General features: G+C 44.7%; 1 protein-coding gene across 1 annotated transcript in view; it reads left to right on the top strand.

Annotated features, from left to right (window-relative positions):
* Window positions 1-13,983, top strand: part of med13a (mediator complex subunit 13a) — a 66,230-nt gene extending 52,247 nt beyond the window's left edge. The window contains exons 15-30 of the mRNA XM_010748994.3: window positions 159-355; window positions 2,507-3,429; window positions 3,537-3,704; window positions 4,258-4,481; window positions 4,745-4,934; window positions 5,238-5,655; window positions 5,995-6,226; window positions 7,026-7,217; window positions 7,894-8,117; window positions 8,660-8,802; window positions 8,918-9,076; window positions 10,666-10,854; window positions 11,348-11,490; window positions 11,579-11,743; window positions 12,513-12,613; window positions 12,807-13,983. Coding sequence (XP_010747296.1) covers window positions 159-355; window positions 2,507-3,429; window positions 3,537-3,704; window positions 4,258-4,481; window positions 4,745-4,934; window positions 5,238-5,655; window positions 5,995-6,226; window positions 7,026-7,217; window positions 7,894-8,117; window positions 8,660-8,802; window positions 8,918-9,076; window positions 10,666-10,854; window positions 11,348-11,490; window positions 11,579-11,743; window positions 12,513-12,613; window positions 12,807-12,939 — 3,801 coding nt within the window. The 3' untranslated portion in view covers window positions 12,940-13,983. The remainder of the gene's footprint in view (window positions 1-158; window positions 356-2,506; window positions 3,430-3,536; window positions 3,705-4,257; window positions 4,482-4,744; window positions 4,935-5,237; window positions 5,656-5,994; window positions 6,227-7,025; window positions 7,218-7,893; window positions 8,118-8,659; window positions 8,803-8,917; window positions 9,077-10,665; window positions 10,855-11,347; window positions 11,491-11,578; window positions 11,744-12,512; window positions 12,614-12,806) is intronic.
* The last annotated feature ends 1,918 nt before the right edge of the window (window positions 13,984-15,901 follow it).

Below are 15,901 nucleotides of genomic sequence, written 5' to 3'. Positions count from 1 at the left end.
AAGCTGCCACAGATGTTGTTTATGGGAGTATGAGGCAGCAAAGTCTCAGCCCTGATGTATGTTTTGTTTGTTCATTCTGTTTTCAACGTGGTATTGGCTGTTCGGCATCTTTCACCTGTGCCCTCATCATTTTTCCTCCTTTATTTTCCGTCTTGTAGGACTATTCATTTGTGTACAAGCCAGAGCTGTGCCAGGCGTTCGTAGGCTGCTCCATGTTCGCCCCCCTGAAGACGTTGCCCAGCCAGTGTCTCCCGCCTATTAAAATACCAGAGGACTGCATCTACAGACCAAGCTGGACCATGGGCAGAGAGATGCTCAACCCCGTGCCTGTCATGACCTTCCTCAACAAAGACAGGTATGCCGCTGTAGTGATTCTCATTGAGGTGTTTGTCATTGTCAGAGAAGTCTGAGATCTTTGGGTAGGCAGTACCATTCAACTAGTCAAACTATCTACTGAAATGTCAGCTTAACAGAAGCACATCAAGTGATTCCAGTTGTGTCAATGCTGACACTCTTCTACGAGCCTCATTTCTCTACAGTTCCTCTCTATCTCGTGTGAAAGATTCCCTATAATTTATCATGAGGATCTGGGCAAAAGGTTACCGAGTGATTTTTAATCTCAACTTGCTGAAAAAATGCCAAGGCAGTGCCGCTTGGTTTGAGTTTTGTCTGCAAGGTACTCCTGCCTGTACTCATACTCATGCTCCATTTTCGTCTCTGGTCTCTCCCCGGACACCCCCCATCGCAGGCTGCTCAATTTCCTATGCATGGCTGCCTCAGGCGGAGCAGGGAAATGAGTGTAAAATGCCTTCTTGGTTGAAGATGAGGATTATCACTGGAGTGGTGAGATGGGGGCCCCCACAGCGGCTCCATGCCACCTCACCGCTCATAGCAGCTTGGAGTCTGTAGTATATCTGTCACTGTTCCTCTTAACTACACACAGTTACACCTCTGGTACTTTTCCACACGCGCGCACGTTGGGATATCTTATTGGAAAAACTCCCCAAAACAAACCTTGTTTTGTCGTATTGATTTTGTGCTTCTGTGTAATCAAGCCAGTCCACCTTTATTACATTTGTATGGGCTTAAATTTATTACACCCCAGTGTTGCATTGACCCAGGAACACGAAATCTGACAGGTTCACCCGACTTGAAGGCTCACTGATGCACTTCTTATTTCAGCTTTTAACAATGTCAACCTTACTTAGTGTGTTTGGCTGAAATCTATTGCATAAAATGCACCACAAACCAAATCTAAACAATGAACAACAAACCATGTAAACTAATAAACTGACCCGGAGTAACTGCCAAAGCATTTCCTCAGGTATTTGATTGGTTTTGGGGCTTATAGGGAAGGAGACGTGCGTTGCTTAAGAACTGTAAAGCGAACTGTCAGCATCCACTTCATCCAGCAGGTTCAGGCTGAGCTGGAAATGTTGACTTTTACACAAGAAGAAATTGTTTCTGCAGCAGAACTCATTGCAACTGTAGGGCTATACTTACGCGTAATGATTAGGATTTGTTATTTATAGAGCACGCTGGAGCGTGACAGGAAATGTAGAGCAGAAAAAGAATCCGAGGTGGTCACATTTTTAAATACTTTTAATATGAGTGGGGCTCATTATTTTCTTTTTATTATCAAGTGTGTAATTGGAGTGCTAAGCCTGGTTTAAGGTGGGCCGTGCAGGGATGAAGTGGTGTCTGCACTCCACTAAGCTTTGGCTAGACTCATGGGTAAAGATCTTTTTATAATGTTTGTGCTGCCTTCGCGTCTGCATCCCATCTTGAACGTGCCCTGGCTGCAGGAGAGAGAGGGGGGGGGTTGTGCTGGGACTTCCTTCTAATGGGCCTGTGCCAGGAGTTGTTCCCCACATACAGCTCGGGACATGATGTGCTCACCCTCCCTCCGTCTCTCTCTCTCTCCTCTCTCTCTCCCTCCCCGTGCTTTCCTCACTGTTGCTTGCCAGCTCAAAATAAACCTTACCTCAGAGGGACACTCGTTGAAATGTTTATTGAATGTCTTTCTCTCTCCCGCTGCTTCTTTTTCGCTACCCGTTCCACGTTCCCGTTCCCTCTCTCCCGCATTCTTGTTCTCTCATGTGTAAACATGTGTGCAGTTTAAACCCACTCTGCATTCCTTTTTATTGTGAATGCGGTCGTGCCCTCCCTACCTGATTACTCAAACGATCTTCACAAATGCAGTGAGACAGTAACAGTGCATTGTTATTTGAAGCAATGTAGCGTGCGTTGCCGCTTTGGGTTTTTTAAAAAAGACCCGGGAAAACAAGTATGTTCTCCGGACGAGTGCAGGCTCGCTTCCTTATATTCATGCCTCAATTAGATGTACAGTAAATCAGGACCGCAGTTGAGATTTCCCTTCTCTTTCTGAGCTTTGATTAGAACAGTTATTCCTATTTATTGTCTAATTAGGATCGTTTCTATTTGTTTGTGTCTTCTTTTAGGTGTAGCACATTTCTAATTCTTCCTGTTGTTCTTCTGCCCTCAGTAACATCCCCAGTGTGGGCAGCACCATGGACCAGGACTACAGCCAGACCTACACCCCTCAGACCCACACGCCCTTCATGTCAAACAGCGCTCCACCAAGTAACGGTGGCGCTGGCATCCTACCTTCACCCGCCACCCCACGTTTCTCTGCACCCACCCCACGTACGCCACGCACACCGCGCACACCTCGAGGCCCCTCCAGCGTCCAGGGCTCGCTCAAGTATGAGAATTCGGACCTGTACTCGCCAGCGTCTACTCCCTCCACCTGCCGACCGCTCAACTCAGTAGAGCCGGCTACCGTACCCTCCATCCCCGAGGCCCACAGCCTCTACGTCACCCTCATCCTCTCCGAGTCGGTCATGAACCTCTTCAAGGACTGCAACTTTGACAGCTGCTGTATCTGCGTATGTAACATGAATATAAAAGGAGCTGATGTGGGCGTGTACCTAAGCGACCCCGTCAGCGAGGCCCAGGAAGCCTGCAGCTGCGGCTTCAGCGCCGTGGTCAACCGACGTTACGGCAACGGCTCGGGTCTCTTCCTGGAGGATGAGTTGGATATCATCGGCCGCGGCTCGGATGTCAGCAGAGAGGCAGAAAAACGATTTGAGGAGCTGCGGCTTTCCTCCCTGGAGAGGACTGGGGTTGGGAGGGGCGACCGAGTTCCAGATGAGCTTATTCTCCTCTTGCAGGACCAGTGTACCAACCCTTTTTCTCCCATTTCAACCCTGGAGCATGACATCGTGACACGGGGACCGAGCGGGGCTCCTGTACCGCCCTGTGTGAGGGTGGAGGAGAGGGACTACCACAGCGACTGCTACATGGCCCTGGAGCACGGCAGGCAGTTCATGGACAACATGTCAGGCGGCAAGGTGGACGAGGCACTTGTTAAAAGCACCTGCCTGCACCACTGGTCCAAACAAAACGGTGAGATTCTAGATGAGCATCAACACGAGCGAATAACCCGGAAAAGCACAAATTATGGAGTTTCTGATGTTGTGATTAATCTTGAGCTTACTTATCTTTTTTTACAGCAGTGGACGTGAGTGCGCTGTGCTCTCAGGACGTGCTGCGGGTGCTGATGTCCCTCCAGCCCGTACTCCAGGACGCAATCCAGAAGAAGAGGACAGTAAGGTCGTGGGGCGTTCAGGGTCCCCTCACCTGGCAGCAGTTCCACAAGATGGCTGGACGGGGCTCTTATGGTAAAGCTGGGGAAAGTTTATTCACTTGATATATAGTTGTGACTGACGCTTTGCTGCCCTCCAGTTAAGTTGTATTAAAATCAGATGTCGGTGAGTCAGTGTCTTCCACCACATATACGATGGAGGTTTCGGACTATCTTGCCAAGAATGAGACTCTTGGAAGAAATCCCTGCAAGTAAAGGCTTTCAAAATGATTACTGATGAAGTCCATGGCTGTGAGGGTGATAACAACATTTGGTGTTGGTGTGCGTGACATTTGGGATGTGTGTCTCGGGGTAGAAAAACTCTGGCTGTTGTCAGATCAATAAGCAGTGTGGTCCCTCTGCTGTGGTCCAGATGTCAGCTCTGTTGGGAGGAGCTGTCAGATTGTTTGGTGACCTCACATTTTGATGCACAGTGGAGGGCAGAAGGCGGAGGGAGGGTAGCAGACACCTTACCTGTTAACAACACCCACTCATTGTTCTTTCTGTCCGTGCGTTTCTCTCTTTCTGTCACCTTCCACACACTTCCCTTCTCTCCTCCTCCTCCTCCTCCTTCCACTTCACTCCGACAGGCACAGACGAGTCCCCAGAGCCCCTGCCCATTCCCACCTTCCTGGTGGGTTATGAGTACGACTTTGTGGTGCTGTCTCCGTTCGGTCTGCCGTACTGGGAGAAACTCTTGCTGGATCCCTTCGGCTCCCAGCGGGACATCGGGTACCTGGTGGTTTGTCCTGACAACGAAGCCCTGCTCAGCGGTGCCAAGAGCTTCTTCCGAGACCTCACCGCTGTCTACGAGGTAGAGATTCTGAAGAAACAGTTCAGTGTTAGCACTATCCAAATGTAACACTGCTTTACTGGCAGTAGAGTAATTATGTAAGACTAATTCCTGATGAAAAAATCGGAAACATGTAAAAATATTTTATTGCTGACCCAATCAATAAAAAAAAAAAAAAAAACACTTCAGCCACACTTAATTACAAACTGTCACATGAAATTACATTTATGCACTAGTTCGCTCATTGTTTCTGCTACTTTCCATGCATCTGTGTTTTTCTACAGTCATGTCGACTTGGCCAGCACCGGCCCATTTCCAAAGGCTACCCCGATGGCATAGTACTCGTTGGCGGCAGTGGAGCCAAGAACCTCATGGATCAGCCAGTCAGCGACTGGTTCCTCAAGGCTGCCAGCGGCAACAGCGACGCCTTCACTAAGCTCAAACTCTATGCACAAGTGTGCCGCCACAACCTCGGTATGTGTCTTTTTTACAGCCTGCCAGGTAACTGCTGCATATTTTCTAATCTCCTCGTCCCCGGCTTTTGTGTTGCTCAGTGCTCAGCTCAGTCGGTTTCTTTGTTGCTGAGTTTCCACCTTCGACACCACTTGGTTTAGTTTTTATTTTAAAAAAAGGCTAACTAGAAAGCCTTGACTGTTTGAAAGAGAGCTTGAAATCGGTGTAGGAGTATGTGAAGCTGAAATGGAATAAATGGAGTTTCTTATTTTATTTCCTCGGTGTTTGATGTTATTAATAAAAGTCCATGCTTTCCACTTTTAGCTCCATACCTCGCATCACAGCCATTGGACAGTTCCCTCCTCACACAACCCAGTCCCCCGCCTTCGTCCAGCCAGTCATCATCCACACAACTGCCTAACTCCACCTCCAGCTCAGTCAGCCAGCAGGGATCAGTGAACGCTGCGGGCTCCTCCATCCCCAACAACAGCAGCAGCAGCAACAGTGGGTCTGCAAATGGCTCTGCGTCATCCAACAGCCTGGTGACATCCTCAGGCCAGCCTGGCAGCGGCATGCCTCCTGCCAAGCCAAACTCTTTTCCCCACTTTGGGAACATGGGGAGCCAGAGCCAGGGAGGGCCCCAGAGTGGACAGCTGGGACAGCAGGCTGGTACCCAGAATACTGGCACCTCAGGGGACAACTCCAACAGCCAGGCCCAGGGGCCCACAGAGCCTCCTGAAAGGTATTTTAGGACACACAATCCTGCACACCATCAACTCAGCATAAATGTATGTATATAAGTAATAGTAAGTCGGTGTGTTTTATGGATTTAAAGTCGTGAACTTAACTAAATAGGTCATTCCTTCTACGCAAGACTTTTTATCTTCTGCAAAGCAAAACCTGTATCCTAGTGCTTTTTTAGTGTAGAGATAAATGTAGTCTGATATTTTACAGTTGTCTTGAATGTGACTCAGCCATTTAGAAGCTCAGGACAAAAACCAAGAACCGAGCCAAGGACAAGATCTGGTTTGATAGCACTGTGTGTGTGTGCGTGTGTGTAATCTTCTTGTGTTACCTCCAGCACTTTGGAACGAGAGAAGGTAGGCGTGCCCACGGACGGGGAGTCCCACGCCATCACGTACCCGCCTGCCATCGTTGTTTACATCGTGGACCCCTTTAGCTACAAGGAGGCCGACAGTGGCCCCGGGCCAGTGCCTGCCCACTCCAGTGTGTGGACGCTGGGTTTGCTACGCTGCTATCTTGAGATGCTTCAGTTCCTGCCCCCACACATCCGCAATTCTATATCTGTACAGGTAAGTTAAGTTCCCAGGAGTGTCGCATTTTTTTTATTGCTCACCATATTGTATTTAATCATAAAGAGGATAACATGAAGAGGCATTGTTTATTCGATGTCGGGGAGTCAATTACTCCTTAATGGTTGACAGATTATACTCATGGCATTATTGCTGACATATCCATCATCATCAGAAGCAGTAAATTGTTCATGATTACTAACTGAGTCACCAGAAAAATAGACTTATTAACAATGTAGCACAATACAATAGCAATAACCGTGCTTCATGCTGTTTGTAGTATATCTAAAGGTGTTCCTCATATTTCGTCTACCTTTTTATACATAGAGGTACATGAACATGACAAAATAATTAAATCCACTAATGCACCAGCTTTAAAAAATACTATAAAGGGAATCAACACCTCTATTACCCAGTGTCAGCAACAAATTTAAAAAAAAAATTCACAGTGGGAGTATTTATACAACGCCTGTCCCCAACTCTTTTGAGACATGACTTGTTTTGTAAAGGTTCGCAGCCTGTCGTGCTGTTATTCTGCGTTACGCTGTGTACTATCAGGCAGCTAAATAAAGTACAGTGATTTGACTAATTTATACAGCGCTGGATTGGACCCGACAGCAACGCAGTGTACAGAACTTTTTTATATATTAGTCACTTAGTGTATGTTAATGCAAATTCTTAGTTGCACAGCTAAATATGAAGCACAAAGTTTGAAGTTTGTGCTCATTCGCCACTTTTCTTTAAGCACTAGATGTTGTAGGAGTGTGTTACACTTAACATCTTCTGTCTTTGCTGTCAGATCGTCCCCTGCCAGTACCTGCTTCAGCCAGTACGAGGAGAAGACCGTCACATCTACGCCCAGCACCTCAAGTCTCTAGCCTTCTCCGTCTTTGCTCAGTGCAGACGGCCGCTGCCCACCTCCACCAACGTCAAGTCGTTGACAGGCTTCGGCCCGGGCTTGGCCATTGACACTGCACTGAAGAGTCCGGAGGTAAATGCAACATGTTGTCACAGTTGCGTTCTGGTGTGACATAATCCATCTGAGAAAGGTGTTGCTGGAGTGTGTAGCATCAACATCCTAGTGTTGTCTTCTGATCGATAGGCGAGCAGAGAGAGGCTGACATTGTGGCCCCAGCAGCAGCATTTCAGTTACTTTCAGCTCCCGCCAGACATGAACCTGACCTAATATGACCCAGCCTTTTGCCCCGGCTGTGTTCAGGCTGCCACTGAAAAGAAAGAAGGCTATGAGATATAGAGTTCTCAGTGCTAACCATCTTTGTATTTCTTTTCTGCTGGAACAGGACCAAGGGAACTTGTAACCCTCTGCTACTCCAGAGTTTTCTTTCCATTATCTGCTTGGCTAGCTCTCTGAGACCTCCATAATGGGATCTAGACTCCAGGTTTAAACAAAGGGGTGCTTTAGATCAGGACCTAATTCAGTTGACTTCCTTACAGCTAGTGCTACCTTTTCCCTTTAACACACTGGCAAACCCTGAGCTGCCTTGCTGGAATAACTCTGATATAGACAGGACAGTGTGAGACACACAGGGAACAGTTTTGCTTGTAAAGATACCGAGAATGTGAACTCTAATCTCCACAAATCTGGACCGTGTGTGTAGAAGATTCCTAAATCCTTTATCCTCACATCTTTACCTCCCAATCTGCAGCGGCCGGAGTGTCTACGTCTGTATACACCTCCGTTCATCCTAGCGCCGGTGAAGGACAAGCAGACGGAGCTCGGGGAGACATTCGGGGAGGCATCGCAGAAATACAACGTGCTGTTTGTCGGATACTGTCTGTCCCACGACCAACGCTGGCTCCTGGCTACGTGCACTGACCTGTATGGGGAACTCCTGGAGACCTGCATCATCAACATAGATGTACCCAACAGGTAGGACTACCGCTGGACCCCCACACTAAAAGTCTGGCCTTGATGGGCGCAAACAAAATTAATAGCTGCCTCACAATGTTTATAGAAAGTAATTTTAACAAGCTGGTCTGTTGCATTTGTCTGGACACCGAGCCGCGACTTGCTATCATTTGATTGGTTCCTATTTTTCTCTGTGAATGTGGATGTTCACTTTACTTGAATTACTTTACAAAAGGTGCATGAAGGTAGCCAGCATTACTTAAAATGTCTCCGCTTGATATCAAAACATTTTTTTTTTGGCACCAATTATGTCATTCTAGCTGTCAAACAACACTTTTCACTGAAGTATAAATTAGACATGAGTGGGAAGGCACAGAGCTGCATGATTTGCACAGGCCCACACGTTCCTGAGAAGAGATTCACCTTTACCTGCTTTAAACCAGCTCTGTTGTCTTAACACCTCCTGTAAGCGCGCTATATGTACGGTACACTTCTTCTAATGTTTGTTCCGAGTGCTTTGAAAAGCGGTGCTGACGTGGTGCCTGTCACTGCACGTTCTGCAGGGCACGGAGGAAAAAGGGCTCCGTTCGGCGGCTCGGCCTGCAGAAGCTGTGGGATTGGTGCTTGGGACTGGTGCAGATGACATCAGTCCCCTGGAGGGTGGTGATTGGCAGACTGGGAAGGATAGGACACGGAGAGTTAAAAGGTAAAAGAGGACCGTCGTGCTGAAAACGGAGAATTCAAACCGTTCAAGTGTCTTTCGCACCAGTGTGTCACTTGTTCATTCATCCCCCTGTTGCTCTGCTCTCTTGATGTTCCAGACTGGAGTATTCTGCTGAGCAGGAGAAACCTCCAGTCACTGAGTCGTCGTCTTAAGGAAATGTGTCGAATGTGTGGCATCTCCGCCTCGGATACTCCCAGCATCCTCAGCGTGTGCTTGGTTGCCATGGAGCCCCAGGGATCCTTTATCATCATGCCAGGTGCGGTATTATAAATACACTTACTATCTGTTTTAATGTACACTTCTCATCCGAGTCGCACCAAGAAAGGCGGCGCCGAGGCTTGTTCATGTCCGTTAACGTGTGTGTGTGTGTGTGTGAGAGGGCGTGATGGATGGTGGCAGCATATCACAATGCATGTCCCCTCCTTGTCCAGATCAGATTGATGGCAGGGTAGATCATGTACCTTTCGCTCATAAAGCACTACCTCTCCGATGCCCATTGATCTCAAAGCGGCGTGATGGAGAGCCAGATCAATGAGTTTATTTTGGGAAACGAGTGGGGGATTGTCAGTGCATCATACCAGGATTGTGTTGAGCGATGCTCCTTCCTAAAAAGCTGAAAGAGATTAGCAAGGCTGTGGTAGCCGTAGATAACTATGACAGCGGGGGCGGGTTACATCACTATAACGTGGTATTTAAACTTGAAGCTGTTGTGACATTTCAAATCTATTTTCTTTCATGACTGTAAAGTCCTAATTGTAAAAATTAGGACTTATTAATATTTGAAACAGTTTGAGATTTGATACTTGGTGTGTTACTTGTACATGATGAATTTTTTTCATTTGTATGTTGCAGTGAAATTAAATCGATTCAAATCAGTGAAAGGACTTGATGCTTGTGGACAGCAGTCCTCGTGATGTCACTGGTTGTTTAGGGGGAAGCTGAACAAATCACAAAGGCTGCAGAACTGGTTGCTATTAGTCGATTCTGTAGAAAGTGATGGGTTACATTTCAGTCATCAGTACTCATCAGTTTCCTGTTTGATGCTTGACTGCTACTGCAGTTCGAGTGTATTATATTCCTTTGTGAGTTACATGATGTCCTTGGCTCAGACGTGCAGAGATCAGTGACAAGATCATGCACATACTAGATGAAAAGCAGTGTCTCTTTTGGAATGGTTTGCCATACGGGCAAAGTTCAAGTAAGGGGTGGGTAACATGCTTTGTTATTACTTACTTAGATGTGATAGTGGGGCTGTAAAAAACATCAATTAGTTTAAAAAAAAGATACGTTATCATTATTGGATTGCTGATGATGCTGACTCTGTCGCACACAAAAACACTGAGGTGTTTTCAATGAAGTAACAGAGTTCACCAGACAAGAGTTCATAAGGTAATGGATATGACTGCCGGTGTACAGTGACACGGGAACACTCCCGATTCTAAAATAGATCTGACATCTCGAGCTGTTTAGTATTAATTTAATCATGTTTCATACGTACCAGCGTCGTGCAAGTTCACACTTCATAAGAGCGAGCTCATGGTTCAGTTCACACAGAGGTTACAGTCCCAAAAAAAATGAACTAATTGGCCCTCGTCTCCTCCGTTTTTTAAATGAGCTGTTTTTTTGCAAAATGCAGCGTTTGACTTGAGATGAACTCTTTCTGCTGGGAAATGAAAGTAAAGCTGAAGTTCTGCCTGGCAACAACAACCACGTCTGTATTTAAGGAGGGGATCAGGGAATGTTTTGGGGTTTTTTTTGCTGTGGTGGCACTGAAAAGACTTTTCTTTCATTGCTCACTACTCATGGACCCTGTCGCTCTCTCCTCCCTCCGTGCATCCCCATCAGACTCCGTGTCAACCGGCTCAGTATTTGGCCGCAGCACCACCTTGAACATGCAGACGTCCCAGCTGAGCACACCACAGGACACCTCCTGCACCCACATCCTGGTCTTCCCCACCTCCGCCTTCGTCCAGGTGGCCAGCTCCAATTACACCAACATCGACCCCAACATCGACATTCTCAACGCCACCACTGGTCAGTAGTTCTCCTTCATCTGTCTCGCAGTCACTCCCTGCGCCTCGCTTAGGTTTTTTTTGTTGTTTTTAATTCACTGTGGCTCATCCTGTTTGCTGGACCTGAAAGGGAAATGCAGCAATTACTCTGTTTTCCTCTTAAATCTGTAGTTTGTTTCCAAATCCTTCCTGTTTACTTTCCAGGCTATTAAGACTCTGTTTTGTTGTAGTGTGTGCTTACATACTTAGTCCATCTACAGCACTCTCAGCCATCCTCTGCTTATTTTCTTTGTGCAAATATATTTCTTGCCAGGAAAATGAAGCATGGCTGCTTACATCCGATACAGTAAATGGCAAAATAATCCACATAATGACGTAAAGCAAACTGCACATTACCCCTGTTACATATTTTTTTTGGCTCATATACTGATCAGAAGGAGAGGAGAGGAGATCCGGTGGAGCTAATCAGTTCAAACAAATCATGACATGACTTCTGCTCCTCCCGCTCTCCTCAGATGGGTCTGACGCTATCGGGATCTTTGACCTGCTGGACCAGGAGAACGAGTTGGTGGACCCAGACATCATCAACATCTCGCCCACCACGTCACCGGTACACTCCCCTGGCTCTCATTACCACCACGGAGGTGATGGCAGTAAGGTGAGACAAACACGCACATGCACACGGGTCGTGGAATGATGTAACGCGTGGAAAGAAAAGCTAACCTCGAGCTTCTGCGTGGTTGCAGGGACAGAGTACGGACCGCATGGAGTCTCATGAAGAGGTTCCTAACCTCCTGCAGCAGCCCTTGGCCCTCGGCTACTTCGTCTCAACGGCTAAAGCTGGTCCACTACCCGACTGGTTCTGGTCGGCCTGTCCTCAGGCTCAGAACCAGTGTCCACTCTTCCTCAAGGTACCAGGCTCTGACCATCTCGCATGTTTATTTCACAGGCTGATTTTTAATGCTACCTTAAGTGCACAGTGAAAAATAAATGTTCTTGTCATGGTGGAAGGAGACAGCTCAGTGGAACGGTTAAGGTGGGTCATGGGGCATTAAGGGTACAACAAAAACAAACTAGTGATATTAATCAGTTCTCCTTAAAGTTAGACCTTTTGGGAAATAATGCTTTCTAGCTGAGAGATGAATGAGAATTTATGTACCACGTGTCTTTCCACTGAATGTGAAGCTACAGCCAGCATTTTATTATTTATTATAAAGGTATCCAGGTATCTGTCTGGTAACGAAATCTGCCCAAGCTCACAAATTAGGAAGTTATAGATATTAAAAACAGAACTTTAAAACGGACACACATGGTTTGATGAGAGGATAAAATGCTGGAGCAGTTCTTGCCCGGGCTCGGTAACGTCCTAGAGTTTCTGCTGATTGCCTGGGAACTTGCTCACCGCTGCTCCTGTCCAAGAAATAGTCCAGCCCACCACTCTCCACACAACCACAACTGTCCTTCTTTAAAAAAAAGTGGTTAACACTTAAGCCATTAATGAACTCCAACATTACCTCGGTATGTTCTGATTATCACGGATGTCCCTTGCTTCTGGAATCGGCTGCTGTCGCTGCTCTGTGATAAAGAGCTATCATTATTTAGATGAGATGTAATAAAAGGTTAATAACTTAATTTTAATGTCCTTTTCCCTGTGCCCTCCTCCTCCTCCTCCTCTCTCAGGCCTCTTTGCACCTCCATGTGTCTTCAGTGCAATCAGATGAACTACTGCACAGCAAACACTCCCACCCCCTAGACTCCAATCAGACCTCAGATGTACTCAGGTAAATAACGCCAGAACACAAAGTGCACAAAATACTCACAACTGGTGATTTTCAGAGGGAATTTGCAGACTTTATTTGAATTTTAATACGCAAATACAAGAGCTAAATGTATATTTTAAATATTTTTAAGCTTTAAATGTGTGTAAACCCATAAATAAGTCTAAACTCTTGTTTCTTTTCTACCCTTGAACAGATTTGTGCTGGAGCAGTACAACGCCCTCTCCTGGCTGACGTGTGATCCGGCTACACAGGACAGACGATCATGTCTACCCATTCATTTTGTGGTGCTCAACCAGATGTACAACTTCATCATGAACATGTTGTAACCAAGATTTACAGGGAGGGGTGTGTAGGGGAAGGGAGGCATCTTTAGAGAAGAGGAAAAGTTGAAAACTTCCCGCCCTCCCCCCCCCACAAAAAAAAGACTGAAGAAAACTGCAAGAACCACACCAGACTACGGAGCTGGATCCTGCACCGCGATGGGATTTTTAGACGGCTGTTCTAAGCTGAGATGGGTCCTGTCCACCGTGGCTGTTACTGTTTGAGACAGTCCTGTCCCCTGTGATTCAGAGACATACGCATAGAGACAAGGGAATAAAGAAGAGGGGGGAAACCAGAAGTTGAATCGCAATTTAATGAACGTGATAGAATGACAGATTGGTTGTCATGGTATGTAGCATGGCAGCACAGTCACTGGCCAGTCTGTATTGGAGAGACAACTCTATCTGCAAAGTTATTGGAAGAAAAGGGACATATTTGATCAAGGAAAAAAACTCAAGAATGGATCTTTGGTTTTAAAACCTGAAATTCCTTTTTATTCCTTTGGATGAAATAGTATCCAAATGAAATGCCTGCATCTATCTTATTTATTGTAAGTTTTTAAATGTATAATTTGTCTTATTTCTTAACCTCTTTTTATATATAAAAAATGGAGAAGGTTTATATCACCTTCCTGCTTTAAAGCAATTGGTCTAAGATATATGTAATCGTCTTAATTAAAAAAACAACCAGGAAAAAAAAATCCCATAAAAATTAAATAAAAGTCCCAGTAGGTTGCTTTTAGAGTATTATTTTTTGTAATGGAGACAGAATATTTGTATTGTCACAATGTACAGAAGAATTAGAGTGGAGAATTATGTTCCATGCCTTTGAGCATGAAGGACTTACAGCAAAGCTGTAGCTACAGAGGACTTGTACAGCAATGAACTTCACTGTGTTCAAATAAAGAGGTACATTGTTGTATATAGTATTTTATACCACACATTTAGACACAAAAACCAAACGGCAATATATATAAATAATTATATATGAATGCCATGCCAGCAGTTGGTGGTGTGGCTTCTGTTTTAGGAATAAAGTGCGTCAACTTATTTTCCTGTGCTTGTGTTTATTGCTTTTTGGGGAGGGGGACTGTGATGTGCAATTGGACAAGGACACCAATAGTGGAGAGCAAGGAGAGAGAGAGAGACAGAGAACTATTGGCATCTTTGGAGGTAGCTGACCTCAGGTTTGACATTTTTATATATATAAATATATAGGGAAGAAATAAAACAAGAGCTATAATATGAGACTGATCGGCAGACATGCAGTGTCCTTTTCAGCACATCCCTTTACTATACCTCTCCTTTATGCTGATTGGCTGAGGTTTTGGCACCACTTCTGATTGGTTACGGATACATTTAGACCAATTTTACTTCAGTGTGAAAGTAAATGTGTGGTGTAAATGAACTTTAACCAGCTATGGATGGCGGCCCACTGGATATGCAGCGTGCACAAAGGAAGATCTACTGTCTGGATTTCTCCTGTTTAGAGGGAAACTGTACTTTGACTATTGAAAATCCATTGGTTTTGCTCTTTGCCTTGCATATTTGCCAATTATTTGTTGGCTTGGAAAGATTTGACCAGAAAAAAAAAATGTATTTGGTCTTTTGAGTGTAGATAAATAAATTCAATATTTAATAAAACCCTAAAAATTAATTTTCAGTCCAGTGCCATGTTTTCTTTTTGGGGAATCATGGTTGTTTGCAGTAACACAGTATGTCTGCAAGCTTGTTACCACACTATATTCACTCAAGTGAAAAAGGCATCGGAATAGCCCTGCATAATAATTTGAGTCGGATATCTTACTTGTAAATGACTGGATTGCCTCGGGGTCGTGTGGTAGCAGCTGGCAATTCTTTCTTTTGAGAATTTCTTTTCTGCATTTTTCATTGCTGTCAGCAGCCTTTGAATACACAGAGGTCCTGCTCTGTTTAGCCTTCATCCCTCAGCAACTGCTGTCACTTTGCCCTTGAAAATGTAGTGGAATTCACACTGACAACATGTCAGTGACTGGGTAGGTAAACGAATGCAGCGTTTAAAGGAGAAATCTATATAGTTACAAACAGACAGACACTTTGGGTGTTTGGTTATGGCCTTGTAAAACCAAGTGTGCCATGCCACGTTAAATCTTAATGTGGTTTAATTTAGATATTCTGAAACACATTTATGACTTCTGTCATGTTATCCAAATATATTTATTGATAGATAGATAAATTAATATATTCAGAAGAAAAATATATTAGCCTCTTACACATTTAGAAAGAAAATGTTAATATACAGTATAGCTACAGACAGACACAGATAGATAGATAGATAGATAGATAGATAGATACTTTACTGATCCCAAGGGAAATCCAGTAGCAGCATGAGACCCAGTAAAAATACATAAAAAATACATTAAAGTTGACCTATGACACAGTAAACATACATTAAAATTAACCCACAAGATAAATAAATCTGCATTTAAATTATAAACCTGTGGTAGGAAATTGAATATGTGCAGCAAAACTGAACCTTTGCAAAGAAATTAAACATGTGCTAAGATCTTTTAAATATAATTAATATAACTAATATAATGAATTAGCCTGCTTGCAACCGGAGCTTGGATAAAATATTATAAACTACTGGGTATCTGCATTTTATTTATTTATTTAATTATCCATTTATTTTTAATAATGCAGAAATTGTTCACAAATACCAGGTGGCCTGTTTTAAAGGTGCAAACCTGCTCGATTTCACCTATTTCCCTCGAATTATAAACCTGTGGTAGGAAATTTGCAGCCTTTGCAAAGAAATGAACCATGCAAAGAAGTTATACGTGTGCTAAGATATTTTCAAATATAACTAATATAATGAATTAGCCTGCTTGCAACCGGAGCTTGGATAAAATATTCTAAACTAGTGGGTGTCTGCATTATTAATAATGCAAAAAATTGTTCACTAATAGCAGGTGGCCTGTTTTAAAGG

The sequence above is a fragment of the Larimichthys crocea genome, chromosome XXII (genome assembly GCF_000972845.2).
Source record: "Larimichthys crocea isolate SSNF chromosome XXII, L_crocea_2.0, whole genome shotgun sequence".
In the NCBI taxonomy this organism is placed as follows: domain Eukaryota; kingdom Metazoa; phylum Chordata; class Actinopteri; family Sciaenidae; genus Larimichthys; species Larimichthys crocea.
Note: the sequence above shows the minus strand (reverse complement) of the source record. Positions and strands in the feature narration are given on the sequence as shown.